Source organism: Adiantum capillus-veneris, chromosome 20, assembly GCF_014529385.1.
Source record: "Adiantum capillus-veneris isolate H3 chromosome 20, ASM1452938v2, whole genome shotgun sequence".
Taxonomy (NCBI): Eukaryota; Viridiplantae; Streptophyta; class Polypodiopsida; order Polypodiales; family Pteridaceae; genus Adiantum; species Adiantum capillus-veneris.
In genome coordinates this window covers 77470489-77496894 of record NC_140950.1, presented here as the reverse complement: position 1 = coordinate 77496894, position 26406 = coordinate 77470489, and the positions used below count along the sequence as shown (strand labels likewise).

Here is a 26406-nt window from a genome sequence, read left to right as displayed (position 1 = left end):
GAGGATCAAGGGAAGAGGAGGAAGCACTGTTACCATATACATGTGGTAGTGATGTGTGTGAACACACTAGGACCGCCGGGGCATTTTTTCCCACTTTAGGAGGTTTTTTCTCACGTGCATTGTATATACGCCCATCACTCTAGGGCTATCTATCTTTCCATTACACACTAAGAAACACTCTCAATAGTGTGCCTTGAGCTTCCTTCGTCTTCTCCAAGCTGTGTGTGTTTCTCTGCAACCCTAATTCCAACAATTGGTATCAGAGCAGGTCACGTCCTCCCGGGCTTAGTCGCCAGCTGCTCCAGCACACGCCTGCTCACTTTCTCCGATTTCATTGAGCTTTGGCAAGCGTTCGCAGGTTGACAGATATTATGGAAAATCTCGCAGAGCTTGGTCTGCTCATAATTTTGATTTGGGCTCATTTCGGCCTCCGTTTCCACTACAGGCAGTACTGCACATGCTATTTTGTCATTTTGTGCAAAATTTCTGTCAGTGCCGTTTTTTGCATAACAGGTGCCTTACAATCTTCTACGGTTAGTGCTATATAGCATAGGTTGTTCCCGCTCCGTTTCTCCTATTTTCGGGCAGTTTTCACATTAGGTGCAGCATTTACCATGGCTGACAACAACAACACATATGTGTTCAAGATGTTTGCTGCTGAGGACAGGTTGGATGGGGACAACTACCCTATGTGGGCTTATATGATGCAACATGTTCTTGTGTCAAAGGGCGTCTGGAACATTGTGCAGGGCATTGATATACGTCCTGGTTCTGAGGATGTAGGCGATGTTGAGGATGTTGCAAGTCTTGCTGCAAGGATTGCAGCTGTTAGAGTTGTTTTGCCTACGATAGAACAAGCTCGTTGGGATGTTAAGGATGCGCAGGCTCATGCATTGATTGCGTTGTCTATGAAGCGCACCATTGTTCCTCACATCCATTCAACAAAATCTGCAAAACAGGCTTGGCATATTCTAGCAGGTCTTTATGCAAGCCGCAATGAGGCTAAAATTGCTTTGCTGCGTAAAGAGCTGGAGTCGAAGATTATGCATGAGGAAGATGATATGGACACTTTCCTTGCTAGTGTCAAGGATATCAATGAGCAACTCATTTCTGCAGGTGAAGTCATTTCAAACAATTCCCTAGTGCAGACTGTTCTTGATGCCTTACCAGATTCTTACCAGACATTTGCTAGTACTTGGAGACTTATGACCCAAGGAAATCCTGAAGTTGTCAAGTTTGATGCATTATGCACATTGCTGTTGCAAGAGTCACTTTCCAGAAAAAACAGGACTAGGCAGCGTGCAGTTGAACAGGCTTTTATTGCTTCTCAAAGAAAGGGTGGTAACAGCAATGCATCCACTTCTTATCGTTCTGCTGCGAGTGGCAGAAATTATGTTCCTAATGCTTCTGCTGGCAACACTTTGTCTGGCAATTCTGGTGATAAGGGCAAAAAGAAGATGCGTTGCCATTATTGAAAAGCCAATGATCACTTGATCAAGTCGTGTCCTAAGTTGAAGGCCAAAGAGGCTAAGAAGAAAGAGGGTGGTTCCACTGCAAATGCTGGTTCCACTACAAATGCAACCATTGTTGAGTCTTCTGTAAAAGGAGACTGTAATGCTGATGTTGATGCAGAATGGGCTTTTAGTGCAGAGTGCACTTACAATCCTGTTGTCCATGATGCATGCTTGTCAGTTGCTGTAGATTCACATGTGTGGTATTTCGACAGTGGTGCTACAAAGCACATTACCTCACATTGTAAATTGTTTACCTCTTTCGAATCTGTCTCTCATGGGAATTTAGTCACTTGTGCCAACAACGCCTCTTATCCAATTCAGGGAGTTGGAAAGATTGTGCTCACTGCTGCTAATGGCAGCTCCTTCACACTTGTTGATGCACTTTATGTACCTGGGATCAAGAAGAATCTCTTGTCTGTATCCACACTTGCTAGACTTGGACTTGTAGTCAAATTTGTGGATGACAGATGTACAATTCATGATCTCAGTTATGGTGATGAAATTGTTGCATCTGGCCTTTTGTGCCGTGGGCTGTATAAGCTCACTTTGTATGACAAGTGTGGACAAAATTTTGCAAATGTTGTTGCAGATTCAAGGGCTATTTCAGATGCAAAACTTTGGCATGCACGTTTTGGTCATCTGATTTTTGCCAGTTTGCTGCGTTTGCAGAAATCTGATATGGTTGCTTCTTTGCCGCCTCTTGAAGCACCTGTCAAACATGTTTGTGAAGGCTGTATTTTGGGTAAGATGCACCGTTCTAAGTTTTCAAAGGATGGTTCAGTTCGGGCCACATGGAGGTTGCAGCTTGTGCATAGTGATGTTTGTGGGCCCATGCAAACTCCATCCTTGGGCAATTACCTGTACTTCGTGACTTTCGTTGATGATTACTCCAGGCATGCATGGGTATTTCCGCTTAAAGCGAAGTCCGAAGTGTTTATGTGCTTCAAACAATTTCTGGCTATTGCTGAAAATGTCTCGAAATGTACTATGGGCACCCTCCATTCCGATCGAGGGGGGGAGTATATGTCTCATGAATTTAATGCATTTCTGGCTAGTCGTGGGATAAAACACCAATGTACAATGCCTTATACATCTCAGCAAAATGGTGTTGCTGAGAGGAAAAACAAGTCAATGACAGAAATGGCACGATGTATGGTCAGAAGTGAAGCTTTGCCGCATTCTTTTTGGCTTGAGGCCATCATGTGTGCCACTTATGTACTTAACAGGTGTCCTACTAAAGCTTTGCAGTCTATTACTGCATATGAAGCATGGCATGATAGAAAGCCTTCTATTAAGCACATGCGTGTTTTTGGCTATTTGGCATATGCTTTGGTGCCACAAGTGCAGCGCAAAAAATTGGATGATAAGGCTGTCAAATGTATTTTTGTTGGTTATAATGCTAAAAGCAAAGGTTACAGGTTGTATCATCCGCAAACAAAACGTATTGTGGTTTCTCGAGATGTAGTGTTTGTGGAAGATTCTGTTCAGCCCTTGCTGTCATGTACTAGAGACAGTAATGTAAGCTCACAGGACATTTATGACACTTTGTTGCCTCTTTTCAGTGGTGGAAATACGAATGTAAGTTCCAATGAGGCAAATGTACAGCCTATGGGGGGTTTTTGAAATTTTTTTAGATCAACCTATTACTGATGCAGATGTACATGATGTACTTGATGAGGAAAGGGCTGAAAATGAGCAGGCTAGAGGTATGCCAAAATGGCTGGTGCACACTTTGCGTGACAGTAAATTGGATGCACCTTTGTCTAGCCGTACTCGTTCAGGCTCTCGCCATGCATCTTATACATCAGATTGTTATGCTTTGGCTGTGTCTAGTTTACATGATGTTGAGGAGCCTCTTTCTTTTGATGAAGCACAGAATTCAGAAAATTGGATGGCTGCCATGCAATCAGAATATAATGCACTTATAGAAAATGACACATGGACTTTATGTGATTTGCCTCCTGGCAAAAAGGCCATTGGTACGAAGTGGGTTTACAAGTTGAAACGCAAGCCGGATGGTTAGATCGATCGGCATAAGGCTCGACTTGTTGCAAAGGGTTATGCACAACAAAAAGGCATAGATTATGAAGAGACTTTTGCTCCCACTTGTCGTATGACTACTGTGTGTTTTCTTTGTGCATTGGCAGCTCATTTTGGTTGGGATGTACATCAATCAGACATTGTTACTGCTTTCTTGAATGGTGACATATTTGAGGAAGTTTATGTAACGCAGCCTCGCGGTTTTGTCATAAAAGGACAAGAGGACAAAGTGTGCACATGTAAGAAGGCTTTGTATGGGTTGAAGCAATCTCCTCGTGCTTGGTATGAGAAAGGTGACACTCATCTGGTTAAACAAGCCTTTGGTAACAGTCCAACAGAAAGCACATTGTATGTAAAGCGTGAGGATGATGTACTTTTCATTGTGGTTCTTTATGTCGATGATTTGTTGATCACTGGACCAAATAAGAGATATATTGCTGAATTTAAGGCTGATTTGAATGCTACTTTCAAGATGAAAGATTTGGGGCTGTTGCATCATTACGTGGGTATACAGTTTAAGCAGTGTGATGGTGGTATTGCCTTGTGTCAGAAAAGTTACATAGAGACATTGCTATGTAAGTTTGGACTTGAGGATTGCAAACCTATTGCCACTCCTATGGAAACAGGTTTCAAGTTGAGTCTACATGATGTTGGTGATCCTGCTGATGTCACTCTTTACCAAACTGCTGTTGGCCGCCTCCTTTATGTATGCAACACGAGGCCGGATATTCAGTTTGCAGTCTCACAGGTCAGCAGATTTATGCATAGCCCAGGGTCTAAGCATTGGCAAGCTGTCAAGAGGATTTTCCACTACCTTAGTGGCACTTTACATCTTGGCTTTTTTTAATCCCAAGGGGGGATCATTGCCGCCAGACCTACATGCTTTTTTGGACTCAAATTGGGCTGGTTGTTTTGACACGCGAGTGTCCACAAGTGGTTTTTGTTTCATGCTTGGCAGTTTATGTATATCATGGTTGAGCAAGAAGCAACCTACTGTGGCCACTTCGAGTTGTGAGGCTGAGTACAGGGCAGTCTTCACAGCTACGGTTGAGTGTGTATGGCTCAGACGCCTTATGAGTGGTTTGGGTGTTGGACAGGACACTGCCAACACTATGTACACTGACAGTCAGAGCACATTGGCAGTTGCGAGGAACCTAGTTTTTCATGCTCGCACAAAGCACATTGAGGTGCATTACCATTATGTCAGGGAGAGGCTCTCAGCAGGAGAGATCAGCTTGGCTTATGTGCCAACACAGGACAACCTTGCAGATCTTTTCACAAAGGCATTATCTCGTGAGAAGCTTGAAGCTTTCCGCAAAGCTTTGGGCTTACTCCCCTTTGTGGACTGATCATGTCCTCAAAGCATGGCACTTCCGTTTACTCATGTGCCAGCTCTCGTTCACCGCATCACTCCAGGGGGGATTTGTTACCATATACATGTGGTAGTGATGTGTGTGAACGCACTAGGACCGCCGGGGCATTTTTTCCCTCTTTAGGAGGTTTTTTCCCCCGTGCATTGTATATACGCCCATCACTCTAGGGCTATCTATCTTTCCATTACACACTAAGAAACACTCTCTATTGTGTGCCTTGAGCTTCCTTCGTCTTCTCCAAGATGTGTGTGTTTCTCTGCAACCCTAATTCCAACAAGCACATGGGCAGCGAGAGGAGGAAGGGGATGTAGGGACAACGGTCCTCAAAAAAAAAAAAAAGCTCGCTCAAAGACATGACTCTCCTTGACCTGCTAAAGTTTCTCAGTTTCAACACCACCATAACTAGTGAAAACCATACATAAGCATGAAAGGACTAAAACTAGTCATCACATGATTTGCACTATTTATAAGCAAACTCTAGAATAGGGAGATGATTCTCCCAATCTGATTGCTTTTTGCTAACGTATTCTCTTAGGTTATCCTCTAGCACTTGATTAACACATTCAGTATGACCATCCATTTCTCGATGAACTATAATACTAATGTTGAGTTGTGTGCCCAATCAATTAAACACATCCCTCTATAAATGATTGTTAAACTTAAGATCACGATCGCTCATAATATTGTTGGGCAATTTATAGTCTATATAGATTGTCAACAAATAACTTTTCTAACTTTGGAGTTTTTCATCGTGGACATTGGAATAAATTTGCAAAGTTCAGTCATCCAATCTATTACCACCCATACCAAGTCATTACCTCGTACAATGGTTGGTAAACCCACAACAAAATCCATAGAGATACTTCTCCATTTACCATTGAGAATCTCCAAAGGATTGAAGAGACCTCCTACTTTCAAGAAATCTGCTTTATTGACGACATTTTTGGCAATGCAAGACATAATTTTGAACATATCCGTATAAAACCGACTATTAAAACTGTCATCGTACAAGTGCATAAGTTTTCTCATCCCTAGTTGTCCCGCACTAGGACTGTCATGACTTTTATAAAGAATTTGGCACCAAATGTCTGTATCCATTGGTACACAAACTCTCCCCTTGTGGAGTAGATATCCATTATCTATGAAAAAATTCTTCCATGTTTGCAATTCTTCACTCAAAAGAGAAAAACCAAGTGTGGAGGAAAAAGATACACTACTAACATTGGAGTGAGAAGGATCCCTTATATGCACATGACTTCACACTTTGGAGTATGTTTCACATGCTCATATTTTCCCTTTAAAGATTTCAAAAACTCACTTCGAATCTCTATAAAGAGAATAGAGCTGATCTAAGAGGCATACGGCTAAGAGCATAACTACCACATGTATCGTCCTTTACAATATTGAAGCTTTGCATCATACTCTTGAAGAAGCTCAACCCACCTAGCCTTTTGACCCTTCAAATTAGTTTGCTTGTAAACCATTTTATATTGTCATGGTCAAACACAATCTTGAATTGAGCCCCATACAAATAATGTCGCCATGTTTTCAAAGTAGAAAATATTACATAGATTTCTCGTTTATAAGGTGAGTAATTTTGTTGTGTAGAATCGTGTTTCTTGCTTTCAAATGCAATTGTCCGTCCCTTTTGTAGAAGGGCTATTCCAATAGCACGGTTACTATCATCCGTTCTAGCACAAACAGTTTCATAGGGTCTACAACAACTAAAATAGGAGGTGTAGCTAATGCTACCTTGAGATCATTGAAACTTTGTTGTTGAGCTTCTCCCCACTCAAAGGTTTTTCCCTTGGCTTTCTATTGGTCTTAGGAATAGCGATACGCACATAGTTTTGAACGAATCATCAATTAAAACCTCCAAATCCCAAGAAAATCTAAAGCTCTTCAAGATTTTTGGGGAAGGCCATCTATGAATGACATCCACTTTGGATTTACCCATATGAAGATCGGCATCTAAAATTACATGCCCCAAATAGTGAATCTCATCTTTGAGAAAATCACACTTGGATTCCTTGGCATATAACTTGTTTTGCTATAGTAATTCAAACACTTGCTTCAAATGTTGTAAGTACTCTTCCTTAGAGGCACTATACACAAGGATGTCATTGAGAAAAAAAATAACACACTTGCCTAGATACGGTTTCAAGACGTTGTCCATAGGCATCATGAAAGTAGTTGGTGCATTGGTAAACCCGAAGGACATAACTAAAAACTCATAGCGTCCAAACCTTGTTTGGAAAGTAGTTTTGGGTATATCAACAAGCCTAATGCGTACTTGATTATACCTTCACCACAAATCGATCTTTGTAAATATACGATCATGGGTGAGTTTATCAAATATCTCATCCACTTGAGGCAACATATACTTGTTCTTAATAGTACTCGTGTTTAGGCAACCATAATCTACGAACATGCGCATAATACCATCCCTTTTCTTAACCAGCAAAATGGGAGAGGCCCATTGTGAAGATTTGGGTTGAATGGAATCTCTATTGAGGTGGTCAACAAGCTGACGTTCCATCTTAATAGCCTCAAAATGACTAGTTTTGTAGGGTGGTCTACTAACAGGCTTACTACGTGCAACCACATCTATGCTGTGTTGCATAGAACGTGTCGGTGGTAACCATAGTGGTAAATCGTCTAGAAACACATCCTTGTATTCTCTTCATAATTCATTTAATTTACTAGCAACATTTGCGTTTCTGGTGATAGAGAAGTATCCAAAGGTGGAAGAGAAGATAGAGAAGAATGCGGCATTAATAAATTGTCATTTATTAAACCACTATCAACATTTAACAAAAAATGACACAATGAGTAACAAAAAAAATGTTACCATATACATGTGGTAGTGATGTTTGTGAACACACTAGGACCGTCGGGGCATTTTTCCCCTCTTTACGAGGTTTTTTCCCAGGTGCATTGTATATACACCCATCACTTTAGGGCTATCTATCTTTCCATTGCACACTAAGAAACACAGTCTCTATTGTGTGCCTTAAGCTTCCTTCATCTTCTCTAAGCTGTGTGCGTTTCTCTGTAACCCTAATTCCAATAATTTGTATCAGAGCAGGCTGCGTCCTCCCGGGCTCAGTTGCCAACAGCTATAGCACACACCTGCTCACTTTCTTCGATTTTTGTGAGCTTTGGCGAGCGTTCCCGGGTTGACAAATTTTTTGGGAAACTCGTAGAGCTCAGACTGCTCATATTTTTTATTCAGGCTCATTTCGGCCTTCGTTTTCACTACAGGCAGTACTGCACAGGCTATTTTGTCATTTTGTACAAATTTTTTGTCAGTGCCGTTTTTTGCATAACAGGTCCTAATAGTCCTCTATGGTTTGTGCTATATAGCACGTATTATTCCCTCTTCGTTTCTCCTCCTTTCGGGCAGTTTTCACATCAGGTGCAACATTTACCATGGCTCACAACAACACAGATGTGTTCAAGATGTTTGCTGCTGAGGACAGATTGGATGGGGACAATTAACCTATGTGGGCTTACATGATGCAACATGTTCCCGTGTCAAAGGGCGTCTGGAATAGTGTGCAAGGCATTCATGTATGTCCTGGTTCTGAGGATGCAGGCAATGTAGAGGATGTTGCAGGTCTTACTGTGAGAATTGCTGCTATTAGAGTTGTTTTGCCTACGGTAGAACAATCTCGTTGGGATGTAAAGGATGCGCAGGCTCATGCATTGATTGCGTTGTCTATGAAGCGCACCATTGTTTCTCACATTCCTTCAACAAAATTTGCAAAACAGGCTTGGGATATTCTAGCAGGTCTTTATGCAAGCCGCAATGAGGCTAAAATTGCTTTGCTGCGTAAAGAGCTGGAATCGAAGATTATGCATGAGGAAGATGAGATGGACACTTTCCTTGCTGGTGTCAAGGATATCAATGAGCAACTTATTTCTGAAGGTGGCCATTTCAGACAGTTCCCTTATGTAGACTATTCTTGATGCCTTACGAGATTCATATCAGACTTTTGCTAGTACTTGGAGACTAATGACCAAAGGAAATCTTGAAGTTGTCAAGTTTGATGCATTATGGACATTGTTGTTGCAAGAGTCACTTTCCAGAAAAAATAGGACTAGGCAATGTGTAGTTGAAGAGGCTTTTATTGCTTCTCAAAGAAAGGGTGGTAACAGCAATGCAGCCACTTCTTATGGTTTTGCTGCTACGAGTGGCAAAACTTTTGTTCCTAATGCCATTGTTGGCGACAATTCATCTGAAAATTCTGGTGATAAGGGCAAAAAGAAGATGCATTGCCATTATTGTAGAGCTAATGATCATTTGATCAAGCAGTGTCCTAAGTTGAAGGCCAAAGAGGATAAGAAGAAAGAGGGTGGGTCCATTCCAAATGTTGGTTCCACTACAAATGCAACCATTGTTGAGTCTTCTGTAAAAGGAGGTTGTGATGCTGATGTTGATGCACAATGGGCTTTTAGTGCAGAGTGCACTTACAATCCTGTTGTCCATGATGCATGCTTGTCAGTTGCTGCAGATTCACATGTGTGGTATTTCGACAGCGGTGCTACAAAGCACATTACCTCACATCGTGAGTTGTTCACCTCTCTTGAGTCTGTCCCTCATGGGAATTCAGTCACTTGTGCCAAACAATGCCTCTTAGCCGGTTCAGGGGGTTGGAAAGATTGTGCTTACTGCTACAAATGGCAGTTCTTTCACACTTGTTGATGCACTTTATGTACCTGGGATCAAGAATAATCTTTTGTCTATATCTGCACTTGCTAGACTTGGACTTGTAGTCAAATTCGTGGATGACAACTGTACAGTTCATGATCTCAGTTTTGGTGATGAAATTGTTGCATCTGGGCTTTTGTGCCGTGGGCTGTATAAGCTCACTTTGTATGACGAGTGTGGACAAAATTTTGCAAATGCAGTTGCAGATTCAAGGGCTATTTCAGATGCAAAACTTTGGCATGCACGTTTTGGGCATCTGAATTTTGTCAGTTTGCTCCGTTTGCAAAAATCTGATATGGTTGCTTCTTTGCCGCCTCTTTAAGCACTATCAAACATGTTTGTGAAGGCTGTATTTTGGGTAAAATGCAGCGTTCTAAGTTTCCAAAGGATGGTTCAGTTAAGGCCACATGCAGGTTGCAGCTTGTGCATAGTGATGTTTGTGGGCCCATGCAAACTCCATCCTTGGGCAATTACCTGTACTTCATGACTTTCATTGATGATTACTCCAGGCATGCATGGGTATTTTAGCTTACAACGAAGTCCGAAGTGTTTATGTGCTTCAAACAATTTTTGGCTATGACTGAAAATGTATCGAAATGTACTATGGGCACCCTCCATTCTAATCGAGGGGGGGAGTATACGTCTCATGATTTTTTAATGCATTTCTGGCTAGTCGTGGGATAAAACACCAATGTACAGTGCTGTATATGCCCAACGCAAGCCGGATGGTGAGATCGATCGCCATAAGGCTTGACTTGTTGCAAAGGGTAATGCACATCAAAAAGGCATAGATTATGAAGAGACTTTTGCTCGCACTTGTCGTATGACTACTGTGCGTTTTCTATGTGCATTGGCAACTCATTTTGGTTGGGATGTACATCAATTAGACATTGTTACTGCTTTCTTGAATGGTGACATATTTGAGGAAGTTTAGGTAACGCAGCCTCGTGGTTTTGTCAAGAAAGGACAAGAGGACAAAGTGTGCAAATGTAACAAGGCTTTGTATGGATTGAAGCAATCTCCTCGTGCTTGGTATGAGAAAGCTGACACTCATTTGGTCAAACAAGGCTTTTGTAACAGTCCAACAGAAAGCACATTGTATGTAAAGCGTGAGGGTGATGTACTTCTCATTGTGGTTCTTTATGTCGATGATTTGCTAATCACTAGATCAAATGAGAGACATATTGCTCAATTTAAGGCTGATTTGAATGCTACTTTCAAGATGAAAGATCTGGGAGTGTTGCATCATTACTTGGGCATACAGTTTAAGCAGTGTGATGGTGGTATTGCCTTGTGTCAAAAAAGTTACATAGAGACATTGCTATGTAAGTTTGGACTTGAGGATTGCAAACCTATTGCCACTCCCATGGAAACAGGTTTGAAATTGAGTCTACATGATGCTTGTGATCCTGCAGATGTCACTCTTTACCAAACTGCTGTTGGATGCCTTATTTATGTATGCAACACGAGGCCAGATATTCAGTTTGTAGTCTCACAAGTCAACAAATTTTTGCATAGCCCAGGGTCTAAGCATTGGCAGGCTGCCAAGAGGATTTTTCGCTACCTTAGTGGCACTTTACATCTTGGCTTGTTTTATCCCAAGGGGGGATCATTGCTGCCAGACTTACATGATTTTTTGGACTCAAATTGGGCTGGTTGTTTTGACACGAGAGTGTCCACATGAGGTTTTTGTTTCATGCTTGGCAGTTCATGTATATCATGGTTGAGCAAGAAGCAACCTACTGTGGCCACTTCAAGTTGTGAGGCTGAGTACAGGGCAGTCTTCACAGCTACGGTTGAGTGTGTATGGCTCATACGCTTTATGGTTGATTTGGGTGTTGGACAGGACACTGCCAACACTATCTACACTGACAGTCAGAGTGCATTGGCAGTTGCGAGGAACCCAGTTTTTCATGCTCGCACAAAGCACATTGAGGTGCATTACCACTATGTCAGGGAGAGACTCTCAACAGGAGAGATCAGCTTGGCTTATGTGCCAACACAAGACAACCTTGCAGATCTTTTCACAAAGGCATTGTCTCGTGAGAAGCTCGAAGCTTCCGCAAAGATTTGGGATTACTCCCCTTTGTGGACTGATCATGTCCTCAGGGCATGGCACTTCCCTTTACTTATGTGCCAGCTCTTGTTCACCGCATCACTCCAGGGGGGATTTGTTACCATATACATGTGGTAGTGATGTTTGTGAACACACTAGGACCGCCGGGGCATTTTCCCCCTCTTTAGGAGGTTTTATCCCCCGTGCATTGTATATACGCCCATCACTCTAGGGCTATCTATCTTTCCATTGCACACTAAGAAACACACCCTCTATTGTGTGCCTTGAGCTTCCTTCGTCTTCTCCAAGCTGTGCGTTTCTCTGCAACCCTAATTCCAACAAAAAAGAGTTCTTCTATTTTATCTTGAGAAGAGAGCTTCATAAGTTCACAACTGTATAAATAAGTGGCAAGGAAGGAATATCCTTTTCCCCCAATAGCAATACGTGTGCACCATTGTATTCAAACATGAAAATATTATGCTCATAGCTACGCTTTAATGAGGACCCAAACCTGTATAACCACTCTTGACTTAGTACCACATCTACCCAATCCATATTCATGACTTGAACAATTCAAGGGCTTATGATACCCTTGAATCTCCAGCAGTACATCCTTTACTTGTGTATCCCACACCTTGACATCATGGTCGTTAATCATAGCTAACCTGTAGAGCAATGGGAACTAGGGGTTTGGGGCAAATTGAGTTGTTTTACTAACTTATAATTAATGAAATTGTGCGAAGCATTGTCGTCTACCAAGATTATCACCTTGTGACATTGGATAAACCCTCGGGGGGTCGACCTCTAGGTATGTAAGTATACCATGAGAGTTCAACAAGAGGGGTTTTTAAATTCTAAAATTTTGGGTAAATTTACATAAATATATTTAAATAAGGGATTTTTTTATTGCACTTTGGAAAAAAACCCGTAAGTTCATAAAGAAAGAGGGGTTGTTTTACTAGTTCAAGATTCACAGATAAGGGGTTTTTTAAATACCCTTTGAACGCACGTTGTATAGATGGTTTACATATAGTGAACCCTTCGAGGATAAACCCATGCATGCACACAAGCTTATGTGGACCAAAGGTCGATTGCCACATGGAGGCCTCAATACAATCCAAATGGGCCGCTTCGATGTGTGCTACTTCCACATTGGAAAAGCAAGAAGAGGACTCGAGGGAAAGCAATTGAACCATGTGCACCGCTTTCTCTTTACCTTGGGCAAAAATTTCTCCCTTGGGACAATCCTTTTCGCCGTGTCCGCTCAATACCACTAGCTCCCTTACCGTGCCTTTCGCACACCAACTTCTTTGGACGCTTTCTAAAAGTTAAAACATAGATTTTTCTTCTTTGCTTTCTCAAACTCTTCACTAGACAAATGACCCCTAGGCACCTTGGGCTTTTTGGATGCATCAGATGCACCTACTACAAATTTTCTCTAATTATGTCCATGAGATGCCTGTGCATTTGCATGTGAAGTGTCAGACATGTGTGTTATGCAATGCTTTTTCATCGGGATCACTATGTATATGCGCTTGCACTATAGCTTCTTCAAGTGTCTTAGGGTCCTGTGTTTTAACGTGTTTCTTAAGCTCTAGTGCTAACCCACAGATGACCCCACGCACCTACTGGAAGGCATCTAGACCCTTTTGCTTGAGAATCACATCATGATGGTGCAATATATCTTCAATAGTGTCTTATGCTGATGCATAGAGCACTTGTCCCATGCAATACAATTTCTATCCGCTTCATTGGTGGGCAGAAATTCTTTTATGAACACATTCTCAAAGGCCACCCGTGTATGTGGTACAATACCCTTCTCCTTGAGTGACATGCACCATTTATAAGCCTTACCTTGTAGTGTTATACTTGTTTGCAGTGCCTTGACGACATATGAGGTGCTCTAAGATCGTGAATACCATCCCATTTTCTTAGGAATATGTTCACAGTATCCTTGTTGCACTCCTTTTCCTGCCCTCAAAAAAACAATGGCTTGGTATTTTTTAACAAGTTATCCACCTCTTTTTGAGAGAGAAGGAGCAAATCTCCAGATTAGAGCCTTGCTCTTGCATACTAGGGGTGTTTCTTCCACGCACGAGGCCAGAAGAAACCCCTATCTTCTCATTAAATGGGCCCTTGGCTGGATGTTGCATGAGTTGCACAAGTATATCAGACATTTTGCTCACATTCTCATTCTACTGTGCAAAATTAGACTCTAAAATAGACATGCGTGTTTGCACGCCCAAAATTCTTGCATAACAAGTGGTTCTATTCTATTTTTCAGGCCAATTGCCACACTGACACCCTTTGTGAGAGTGGCCAACCGTGGGGCAATAGGAGGCAAAATTGGTGCAGGGTTTTCAATTTCAAAACTATGATGCATGTCGTAATCTAAATCCATGGCGTAAACATGATGTGCAAGGAAGAAAAGATGAATACCTAGTTTCAAAAACTACCTGGCAAAACTAACAACCGCAACAGACAAATTGATTAGCCTTGCTAGATCAAAGTCATGAATTCAAAGTGATTTGACGATGTCGATTTTGAATGCCGAAAGTCATTGTTTGTCAAAAAACTTACCGAATTTGCTATTAACTTCAAGTATGACTTTTGAAAGCCACCAACTTCTGAACCTTGCCAAATAAGGAGTGGAAATTGGTGGACACTTTGCAATGTAACTAAACATCACGAAGACGACGAGGATATTTTTAATAAACACTTGAATTTCTTTTGAGAGGAACTCAAAATTTCGAGAGGAACTCACCAGAATTTGCAGGCTTTGCTGAAGGATTTGCAAAAATTACAGAAGTCGTATTCACTTTACTGCTGTGATGGTTGATACTTTGCAGGTGAAGAAGCTTTTGTACGCAAGGAATCATGTTCGATGTGATGCTCCCTTAATGTTAAAAAGGTCAAGGTGCCCAACCCTTGGGACCCCTTAGTGTAATTTCAAAGCTCTCAACAAGCGATGGTGGTTGACGGCAACAACACCTCAGCATCACAAGAAGAGAGAGATGCATTCGCGGCGCCCTAACCAGAGGCCGACAGAGAAGATGCCAGGAATGTTTTTTTCTCCACAGGACAACGCAAACACAGAGAGGGACCCCCCACGCAATTCTACATTGATCGACTTCGACCTCTCCCTCCCACAAGCTACCAATACCACAATGCTTTCCATCGAGTTCTCCTTCGTCTTCTCCATGGCTAGCATGCACATGCAAGCCCCAAAACGAGACCAAGCCCTTTGCTTTCCAAAAATAACACTTTGAGACTTGGGGCTTTGAAAACATCCTCCTCCCCCAGCCTCTTGCCCCTCCTATAGGCAACCCCCAAGCTTGGTTTTTAGACTAGACCCTTGGCCTTATAGTGGATTTCGACGAGATTTTTTTTGCGGTGGTCAAGATGTCTATTGTTGCATCTTGCGGTTGGATTAATAGCCACTAAGGACATGGAACTTGTACTGATGGATGTGAAGACAATCTTCCTTCACGGATCTCTAGGAGAAGATGTATACATGAAACAACCAGAAGGGTTTTGAATTTCGAACTTGAGAAGCCTACGAGGGTAGAACTGGTGTATAGATTGCATAAGACATTATATGTCCTCAAATAAGGCAGTGGTACATGAATTTTGACAAGTACATGTAGTCCCAAGGGTATGAAACAAGCCAGGAATATCACTTCTGCTATACCTAGAAGTTGACCAATGGTTCACTTATCATCTTGATAGTTTATCATCTGGATATGCTCATTGTCGGGAAGTCTAACGACGAGACTGCCATCTTGAAAAGTCAATTAGCACACAATTTGCTATGAAGGATTTGGATGATGCAACATATTTTCTTGGTTTGCGTATCAAGAGGGATAGAAAACGTGGAGTACTGGAGTTGTCTCATGAAACGTATAACCACAAAGTCTTGCAATGTTTTAATATGTAGGGATGCTAGGCTACATTGAGTACCCCAATGCAAGCATATGAAAAACTTAGCAAGAATGATGTGCCTAAGTTTGATGTTGAGAAAGTGGAAATGGCCAAGGTGCCATATTCTTTAGTAGTTGGCAGTCTCATGTACACCATGGTAGCCATCAGACCAGATGTTGCATTTGTAGTGGGATTGGTTAGCAAATTTATGGAAATCTTGATAAAAAACAATGGGAAGCAGTGAAGCACATCTTAAGATATAAAGGTACCACACACAAATGCTTAAACTTTTGAAATATTCATTGGTAATATAGATCAATAAGGAGTAGTGAGGTATTCAAATCCTCAGTGAGAGCTCCACCCAAGACTCTGTGCGTTTTCCTTCCTTTCACAACATGTCAAGCACGCACGCATCCGTGTACACACTCTTCACAGTGTACTCAGGAAAGCAGGACGAGTTCTTTATAATCTTTGTGCTTAGGATATCATCTTTTAAGATGTGCTCAGAAAGATATGGGCAAAAGAAGGCCAAGCAAGAGCTTCTCTTCAAATGGAATCACTGATGCTTGCACCTCGAAGGCACATGGTCTAATGTAAGAAGTTGGCATGAGCAAATGACTTTATTATGAGGTCGTTAATCAAGAGGCAATATGGGTAACCAATTTACCATACTTCGGTGATAGAAACACTATTTTAGTTTCCTCTTCTGAGAGAGAGAGAGAGAGAGAGAGAGAGAGAGAGAGAGAGAGAGAGAGAGAGAGAGAGAAGCTCTAGATCACTCTTCATAAAACTAAAAGAGAGATAAACTCACTCTAATAACGTGGTACCTTTAAGAATTAGTACATATGAATCATTGACAAAAGGGTTGCAACACAAAAAGGAATTGAGAAGGTGACTTAAGACGTGAATAGACATCTCTAGACTTGGACGAAATTTTCTCCTCTTGATGCCATAGGCGGCGGGAGTCTCGCTTGCCTTTTTTATGAAAACTATCGAGCAACCACAAGAGCTCATAGAAATTGAGACAAGGGGGAGGTCGTTTGAGGATGTGCAGGGACGAAGCCCCTCACACTCTCTTTCCAGGCTTTGCCTAATACTGTGGTAGGCTAACCAACTCACATTGCTAACCGAAAACATTTTGCCAAACCAATGGGAAACGGGGTTAGATTGGAATTTAGCGATATTTTATTTATCGAATAGTTGGGACGCTTACCCTCCCAAATTTGCCAGTTTTTTCCAAGGCGACATGTCTGCATTTTGACGATCGGTTTTATGTGAACTGTCGACCTGAAGACATGATCTAAGTCCTTAGGGACTGTTCTTATATGCGGGTGTGTGTGTGTGTGTGTGTGAGATGGGATGCCTCTCTCCCTACCTGTGAAGTCGATGTACACAGGATGTGTGCGTGTGTTTCAAAGCTCTTGTACTCTTTAAAATAAAATAAAATAAAAATAAATAGAAAGGTTCACTTTAAGGGCTAGGGCTGTAGCTCTCGTTTATCGTAGAGTGACTGAAGAGCGTACGAAGATGCAGATTTTCGTGAAGACACTGACGGGCAAGACCATCACGCTCGAAGTCGAGAGCAGCGATACCATCGACAATGTCAAGACCAAGATCCAGGACAAAGAAGGTGTGTTTAGTGTGTGGAGAGAGAGAGAGAGAGAGAGAGAGAGAGAGAGAGAGAGAGAGCCGGGCTTTAGAGATGGGTATGATGCTGCTGCTGGTATGCTGAAGTGACATGATATCGGACTCAACCATCATTCTTTGGAACATTTAGGGTTTAATTGCACTAGTGGTGACGTAGCTCCTTGTGTACGAACCCTAGAATGGATTAGATGGTGCATTTGAAGTGCCGTGTGCACAGCTGGAGTCTGAAGCTTAGCAACATGTATGGCTGATGATAAATTTTGAGCGATCAGCTGAGCTGGCACTCGAAGTCCCCATGCCATACTGGCATCTTTTCCACGCTGGCGACGGGGAGTCGAGCGTGAGTCGTCCATTAAGTAACTACCACAATTGTCCTCTAAAACAAGCAAGTTCGTGTGTGTGTGTGTGTATATATATATATATACACACACACACACAGAGAGAGAGAGAGAGAGAGAGAGAGAGAGAGAGAGAGAGAGTCTACGATCGCAAGGCTCAAGCCTCAAAAAAAACTTGAAAATCCTCCATTCACAAAATATTGCAGGTAAATTGACAGCTATTGTAGGTTACGGTAAATTGACAATTATTGTAGGTTACAATTTTTGTAGGTTTACTTGCCTCTTCAATTAGAGTTTAGAAATGAAATGAAATGTTATATTAATGTCTTCAAAAGGCCAAAGTGACCTATGAGACTAGAAAGTTACATTGCGGTGTATTTGATACAAAGTCAAATTAACCAAATAAATTGAACTAGGATAACAAAATAGTGCGGAGTCCTAAGCTAAGTTGATAGGTGTGAAAGGTGAAAGGCGTGAAATGTGTGAACTAAGCAGTACAATGTGTAGACAAAATGGGAGTGAAGTAGAGATCCATCTTCATTTGCACTCTGGATGACGAAAAAGTATGGCTCGAATCCTTTGCTGTAGCCTCCTTCGAAACTGTGTAGCTCTTCTTCTCCTCGGGGTCGTCTAGATCTCCCTAGCTCCAATGCTCGGTCTATGAGAATGCCAGAAGTGCGGGCAGACCTCTCCACTGTTGGTTGCTCCTCTGTCTGTTCTTCTGGGTGTACATTATCTAGTGTAAAGAAATTTGTGATCTGTCTCTCTTCAGCTCTCCTCAGTAAAGTTTCTCTATGCCTGTGTAACTCAAGTAGATATAGCCCAAGACTTCTCTGATCCTCATAACTCATGACCCTAGATAGAGGTCCAAAACCTTCTCTGAATAGACAATGAAAACGCCCTCGTATCTCATAGTACACTGTGCAATGACATATGTAATGTACCTCTGTCTCTGGCTCTAGATGGCACAAGCGGCATATCCTGCTATCTGTTGGTGTCCCTCTGAATTTGCCAATCTCAATCTCGAGCTGATGTGAGGACGTACGTATCTGGCCAATGGCACAATGCAAACCATGAGAAAGATGCGTGTCCATATAGCTAGGTCGAATCACAAACCCATCCCCTGTGAGGTGGAGAAGATGCTCTCTATAGAAAGCCATCTTTGTGCCCAACTCCTGTATCGGCTCTATCCATGTCCTCCTCGTGTTCAGCTGGAGCAGATCTTGACGAACGAGTCTATTAATCTCTACCCACGTCAGAGACCTAAAGGGTGCCTGTAGAGAGTATTGAAAAGGAGGCAACCTGTCCATGGTGAAACCATGTGTCTGAAACCATGATGCCATCTGTCGATACCGGCATGATGTATCCTCATTAAGAGCTAATTGTCTGGAGGACTCTAGAGCCACCCTGGCATATCTGTCTTTGGTAGTATCCCACAGACTGTGTACAAAGGAGACTGATCTGGTAAGCGCCTCAATCTCCATAGGGGGGCAGCTAATTCCGCTCGAATGATATCATGCGGTACGGAAGCCTTGGCTCTAATCAGTCGAGAGATCATAGATACCAGGGGCTTCTCCATACGCCTCCAACCATCCTGGCCTATAGCAGGTCCCCAAACCTGCACCCCATATAACATAGTAGAGGCAACCAAAGTATCAAAGAGCCATAACTTTGTCCTAGGTTCCTGGAATTGAACCTGCGAACACATCCTCTCCATTCCTCCCAGAGCCGCACCAGCTCTAGTTAGTGTAGTCTCTGCTGCTCTTCATAGAAAATCTCGGCCCAGTAAAGACTACCCCCAGGTAAGTGTATGCATCTGTATACTCCACAATCTCCTGACCATATTTGAAAGTAGGTACTGATCTCCTGACCCATTGCGGTGTGGTGTTAAACACCATAACCTTTGTTTTACCTAGGTTTACACACAATCCACTATCCTCTGCAAAACTACGTAGTGCATCCAAATGTCGTCGCATACCTTCTGGTGAGTCAGATATCAGCACAATACCATCAGCATATAGCAACAATGGGATCCACGTCCCTGCCAGCTGGGCACCCCTGTCATCCTCTCTGTCCATGTAATCAGACACCTCATCAACATACATACCAAATAGAGTAGGAGACAATGGGCAGCCTTGCTTCGCTCCAATAGTAAAGTGAACTAAATCAGACACCCCTTCTCGAGTGCGTACATGTCCCATCATTGATCTGTACAAAGCCATAATCCCCCAAATCACCTCTATGGGCACCCCCATCTCCTGCAGTCTGCGCATCAATCGAGCTCTTGGTACCATGTCAAATGCTTTGCGAAAATCCACAAAGCTACAATAGATCCGTCTCCCATATGCTCTGCCCTCCTCAATCATGGCCCTGAGTGTCAGAATATGATCAAGAGTTGAGAAACCCCTCCTGAAGCTGGCCTGGCCCTTTGCTCGTACACCCTCGCCCTTTGCCCAATTACTCAAGTGTTGCTCGAGAATAGATGCATACAACCGTGCCAATGTGTGTCCAACCATAATAGTGCGGTAGTTCCCAGGCTCTGTAGGGTCACCAGCCTTGAAGATGTGCACAATATTAGACAACCTCCAAGTCTCAGGTAATCCCTCACACATGGCACGATTGAACAACACTGCAAGAACCTCCATCAGCATATCCCTGGCATGTATAAAGTGCTCCGCTACTAGACCGTCATGATCATATGCCTTCCCGATCCTCATCCTGTCGATGGCCCTTTGTACCATCTCCGATGTAAAGAAAGTGCTTGTAGCTGGGCAAGGCTTGGTAGGGTCTGGAAGGGGTTCCTGTCCAAGAACCGTATATAATGATGTCGCATATTGGCCCCACACATCAGGTGAAGTAATCACTGGGGGAGGGGAGTGCTCATGGAAGAGTCGCCATGCCTCTCCTGAGTCCCTACTCAAGAATATCTGATATAAGTCTCGCTCCATCTGAGCTAGGTAAGCTCGCTTCTTCCGTCGCACAAGGCGTCGGAAAGCATTCCGAGACTGTCTGTAAGTGATGACTCCTAAAAGAAGATCCCTCTAAATCCAGGCTCTCATCTCTCTGCACTCCTCATCATACCAACTATTCTGGGGCATGCTCCCAGAATGTCGTCTCTTGCCCGGCTGAGTGTGTGGGTATGCCACTAATGCAGCCCCATGTAGTGTCTCAGTCAGTAGAGTGGTGCACTCCTTCACTGAGAGGCCTCTACCATTTGTGCCAGCTGTGCCTTCCAATAGACGGTCCCAGATCTCCTCTGTATAAACGAAATCAGTCTCTGGTGTAAATGTATAGCGGGTGTGTGATCTGCCTCCTGATGTCTGGGTTATACTATACTGAAATTTAACGGACAGTGTCAAGAGAGTATGATCTACTGCTATGCCCACTGGCCTGGCTCCCACTGTGAAATCTTGAATGCAGGGGACAAAGCTCGGTTGTGTCATAACATAATCCACTGTACTAGCCCCATGTATGTGTGGAAAGCATGTGAAACCGGCTGCTCCAGGAAATCGCTGTAAGCCATTAAGTATGGCTAATCCATGTGTAGTCGTCATTTCCATGAGGTATCTTCCATACTCCGTCTGCTCTTTGTCATCTGAGCATGTGTCAAGTCCTAACTCACCCACATCTAGCTCTCTAAGCATCTCATCCGAAGTGTCGTAGAAGACTGTCTGCGAGTTGCCCGTTCGGGCATTAAAGTCCCCTAGGAGAATGATATCACCATCCCTAGAAAACTCCCATATGTCATCATCTAGTATAGAGAAAGGTGACTGCCCTCTGGATGCAGCATACACTGATGTACTGGGTGGAAAGTAACATATGGCAATATATAGGAATCGACCTGTGTCAGCTCTCAGTCTCCCCCACATATATCTTGCATGATCATCTCTTTGTACAATATGCAGTAATGGTTGTAGTTCCTCTCTGAATAGCACTGCTACTCCTCCTGAACCTCTACTCCCATGCTCAGATCTCGCCTTTGTCCTGTGAGCTGTCTCCCATCTGTATCTCACCACATGTGGCATCACCTGTCCAGGGGCTTGATGAGTCTTTGAGAAGAATACAATATCCTTGTCCTTGAAACTGTCCTCAAATGCACCCACGTCCAACCTCATAGACCCATTACAATTCAAGGTAGCCATCTTCAGTGTGGTCCCATAAGTCTCGCATCGTCATGCAGTGCGCCGCTCTAAAATCACCACCCGTCCATCTCTATAGAAGGCCATCTTTCCCTTCTCCCTTGCCGCTGTAATCTCTGGCATTACCTCTCTCATATGTGCGAGCTATGAGAGAGTCAGGTCATCCCGGAGGAAAATACCTGTCTTTTTGAGAGTAGGCCTCTTCTTCAAGAATTCCTTCTTCTCTTCCAACGAGGGGAAGCGTAATATGAGAGCTCTCAACTCCAAGCTGGTGGAGGTTTTTGAACCTAGGAGCGTGATACCAAGGTGCAACAAAGCGGCATTCACTCGAATGGGGAGAGATTGTCGAGTATTTCAAGTGCTCCATTGTGCGTTGGTCACAATGGCTCTCCAAGTCCGGAGGAGGAACCTTAAACTCCTAATGGAGAGAAGTTGCTAGAAAGGCAGATAACCAAGTGGTTAGTAAGTTGGCACACCTCTGGGACATAAAACAACTTTTGCTTGAAGTTAACCAATTGGTGGAGTAGCATAGTGTGACTCTCATCAAAAGGCTTTTTAGTCAGTAGAGTGTTAGAAGTCTTCAACAAATCTCCAAGGCTTGCAGGCGGGGCAAGCCTTGATTTGAAAGCTTGGCATTGGTCAAAAGACGGGATATTTGCACTCCCGCATAACAAGCTATTGTACAAGGAAGAATAGTTTCCCCGTGCAGGCCTTGATTGGAAAGCTTGGCATTGTTCAAAAGACGGGATATTTGCACTCCCGCATAACAAGCTATTGTATAAGGTAGAATGGTTTCAAGTTTGTGTTGCTAATCAAATTGTGGATTGTGAATAGGTCAAAAGAGAATTGGTGAAATTGTACAAACAACATATGGAGGCAAAGTGGCCAAGTTCAATGAAGTCTTTCGCATGGTAGGTGTTAAATGGGGAGTTGTTTCAACAAGGAATGAGATTTAAACAAGAGGGATCGGTATAGACACTGGTTTTGGTATAAAGTGGCTTTTGAGGATCCTCTCTACAAGGGGGCTTGCCGGGAAGGTTTGTATATGTGTATAAGGAACATGGAAGGTGATATTCGGCAAATGGGGGGAGGGAGAAAATCCAAAACGAGCAATGTTGGTGGGATGGAACGCGACTCAAGCGGAGCCCGCAACTGAGAAGTTGACGGGACTTCAGCCGGTCTTGTGCTGGATGGCCCTTATAGGAGGTATGGGACCCGCCACCCACTAAGCACGCCGAGTAGGAGACACCCCAACTGATGATAACTTTCGAGCATTGAGTTGAGTTGACGCTCGAACTTCTCGTGCCACTGCCGCTTGAGGATGGCCATGGTGGCCCTGATGCCACGTTGGCAATGCACTACATCCACCATGGTGGAGGTAGTGCTTGAAAATTATCCTCAGCCTTTGCGGCCCATAGTGCGCAGTTGGGCAGTGATGATGTAGTAATCGCTCGTGTGGCATAAGGTAGCTTCCACTGGAAAATTGAAATATACCATCACCATCGCTCTTGTGTTGTGCCTCTGTTTTAAATTTAGCCTCATGGTCCACTCGAGCTCATGCTCATTTTGCAGACTTATGTTTCTTCCTTTATCATTTGGTGAAAGTTGATTGGGGTGGGTTCTTGTGCTCGAAAACAAGCATTTTTCCAAAAACTTAGCAAACCTACATATGAGAAATTTTAGAGGTAAATTGAGTAAATTTGAACTTTAAATTATGTAGGTTTTCTCACCTTCAAATTTTAAATTTAAAGGTAAATTTGTCAGTGTAACAAGGAACGGGCGGAACGCAGCCCAAACGTTCCGAAACTGCATTCCAGACCAGTCCCGTCCCGAAACGGAGTCGAGAACGAAACACCGTTCCGAAACGGGGTATAACTTGAACGGTGTTCCGGAATGGGGCGGAACGTGAGGTGAACGACGGAACGGGCAAAAGTCGGCATTTGAGGGCAAAAAAGTCGGCATTAGGGGGCAAAATTGGGGCTATTTGGGGGACATATTTGGGGCAATATGAGGGCAGGTTTGGGGGTAGATTTAGGGTTGTTTAAGAGTTGATTTGGGACTAAGCTGAATGGAGGTAATTCACGCCTTACTATAGTCGACCATTCCGGCCCCGTTCCCGTTCCGCCTCCCCCTCCTCCTCCCCGTTCCCATCTCCAAGCATTGTGAATCTTAACCAAAAACCTTTATAACTCTTCCCATCCTTCTTTTCTAATACTCTATAGTTAGAAACAGAGTTTTTGGTACTAGCAAAGTGTGTGAACGGCTGCAGGTTGACAGGCTGCAGTCATTTAGTAGATTGTAGAAAGAAAGCTTTCGCACAATTGTAAGCTTCTGAAGATAGGCTCTAGCCTCTAGGCACTGAGGAAGAACAGCTTGGTTGGCCACGACGACTTGCTAGCATGGATTCCCAGTGAGCGTAGTAGGAGGAGTTCGAGCTCCAGCTCAGCTGAGCGCTCGAAATTTATCGTCAGCCAACATGTATTACAACCTTTGTACAGAGTATGCGCTCGAGTCTCGTGTTCGCATGGAACCATTGACCCCACTGGATTGTCTTATTGTCTGCCAGTGTGGGGGCTCTTTGGTGCTCGGGTGTTTTGTATTCCGTCAATATTCTGACCCAAATTTGTCCTTTGCAGTAGATGATTTGATTCGTGTTGCTGCTTTGTGCATTCTGAAAAATTAAGGTTGATGCGTATTCATGTTTGCCCTGAGGAAGTCTGATTCCTTTTGATATGCTGGTCGTTTTAAAAGGACTGGACCTATTAGCTTATGAATTGCATTTCAATGTATGTTTTGTCGATATAGGCTAGGTTTATTAGCATATATTATTAGTTGCATCTACCTATATGTTATGTCTACATAGGCTACTCTCTGTAGCAGAGACCATGATGTGTGGATAGTGCACCGATGTTGCCTTGCTATTGTCCCTGCTCCTGATTTAAAGGTTGATTTTGTAATGATCATTTAAAGGTTTGCTACTCTGATGCGAATTCCCTTGTACTGCTGCTATTGTTTGAACTTTCGTCGAGCAGTCCATTATCAAGGACTGTTTATAGTTATAGTTCCTGTTTATTCTTCTGTAAAATTCTTGTTCATCTATACACTAGCTTCTCCATTCCAGGAAGAAACGTGTTGTTTGCCTGATGACATTCTAATGAGACACTGTTGCTTTGCGTTATGACAGAAACTCGGTACGCAGATCTTTGTATTCATGTATGCTTTTGTGTAAGAGGTGTGTGGAAGCATGTTGTAGTGCCTAGCTCTACACCCACTAATGGGCATTGACGACGTTGGTGGGGATGTCGTAGTATTTGGTCAATTCTATGCATGATGGAGCTGATGGTTATAATGTCTTGTCGGTGAAAACCACGAGTCTATACCATGGGCTTTCCTTTAGAGGTGAATTTGGGATTATACCGATTCATCTAGATATATATAATATATATGTTACTTTTGAGTTCAAGGTGATGCTGTTTCGTTTTATGATCCGTATCTTGCGGTATGGTCTTCATGTAGGTACATATACTATTATTTTGAGTGCAAGATGATGCTGTTCTGTTTTATGATATGGTCTTCATGTAGGTACATATACTATTATTTTGAGTGCAAGATGATGCTGTTCTGTTTTATGGTTACAGGAATTCCTCCTGATCAGCAGAGATTGATTTTTGCTGGCAAGCAGCTGGAGGATGGGCGAACCCTTGCAGACTATAACATCCAGAAAGGTCTGATATAGTGTCTGCTGTCCAATTTGTCTTCTCTTACTTAGCATGCTTGCTTATATCTGAGTGATTTTTTGTGCTTTCAGAGTCCACATTGCATTTGGTTCTGAGGTTACGAGGTGGGATTATTGAGCCATCCCTGATGGCACTGGCAAGAAAATACAATCAAGAGAAAATGATCTGCCGCAAGTATGTTCTCCAAAATGGATTTTTTTGCCAGTCTTGTAGCTATGCAGGATTTTAACCATTCTCTTTTGATATAGGTGCTATGCGCGTCTTCATCCTCGAGCTGTTAACTGCAGAAAGAAAAAATGTGGGCACAGCAACCAGGTGAGTGTTTGTTTCTGCTGTCTTTGAAAGTAAGAAATTTAGGTGTACTGATGTTATTGTGCATTCTTTATTCAGCTTCGACCCAAGAAGAAGATCAAATAGATTCAAATTTAGCGTGTGCTGGTTGGGAGCTCTGGAATATTGTTTTCAATGAGATTTTTTTAGCTTGTAGTGGGTGAAAGCGTGTCCCAGGTGGCCTGATCACCGAATGCAGAAACAGTGTCAATCACTGTACTCTTTCTACCCCTCATTGGTGGCAAGGTTTTGTAAGCTAGGAGTTTGGCAGAATGAAACAAGAAGTTTTATATCAACTTTATTTTGTGTAATACTTGCTTCTTCTCCTGTTGCTGCTTTCGATTGCTGGGCATCAGACCTCTTTTGACATGACTATTATGCATTTTCTTACTTGCCTCTTTGGATTCATTTGATGTGTTTCAAAACCATCCTAGTTGCACTTTCTTTATGCAGGTTTTCAAGTTTGACTAAAAATTGTTTTGATTATCTGACATCTGCTCATTTGCAATGGATGTGGATTTGGCAGCAAAGGTCTGGGTCTGCTTTCTTTTGTCTTGTGGTCCAGATGACTTCTTACTCTCATTGCCAGAGTGAACA

At 42.9% G+C, this 26406-nt stretch overlaps 2 protein-coding genes across 2 annotated transcripts; one reads left to right on the top strand and one right to left on the bottom strand.

Moving 5' to 3' along the window:
- The first annotated feature begins 17087 nt into the window (after positions 1-17087).
- Positions 17088-26205, top strand: LOC147432786 (ubiquitin-ribosomal protein eL40 fusion protein). Its single transcript, XM_086492598.1, has 5 exons — positions 17088-17248; positions 25381-25467; positions 25551-25653; positions 25728-25794; positions 25870-26205. The coding sequence occupies exons 1-5, from the start codon at positions 17146-17148 to the stop codon at positions 25894-25896; spliced, it is 387 nt and encodes a 128-aa protein (XP_086348724.1). The 5' UTR covers positions 17088-17145; the 3' UTR covers positions 25897-26205.
- LOC147432787 (uncharacterized) lies at positions 20645-21745 on the bottom strand. The gene has a single exon (XM_086492597.1). The coding sequence runs from the start codon at positions 21743-21745 to the stop codon at positions 20645-20647; it is 1101 nt and encodes a 366-aa protein (XP_086348723.1).
- Positions 26206-26406: the final 201 nt, after the last annotated feature.

Bases quoted from the DNA above. Each gene is read 5' to 3' on its own strand.
- LOC147432786 (XM_086492598.1), top strand. From the start codon at position 17,146: ATGCAGATTTTCGTGAAGACACTGACGGGCAAGACCATCACGCTCGAA. The intron at 25,468-25,550 runs GTCTGATATAGT...TTGTGCTTTCAG, and splicing joins AGACTATAACATCCAGAAAG to AGTCCACATTGCATTTGGTT. The intron at 25,795-25,869 runs GTGAGTGTTTGT...TTCTTTATTCAG, and splicing joins AATGTGGGCACAGCAACCAG to CTTCGACCCAAGAAGAAGAT.
- LOC147432787 (XM_086492597.1), bottom strand. From the start codon at position 21,745: ATGGCTACCTTGAATTGTAATGGGTCTATGAGGTTGGACGTGGGTGCA.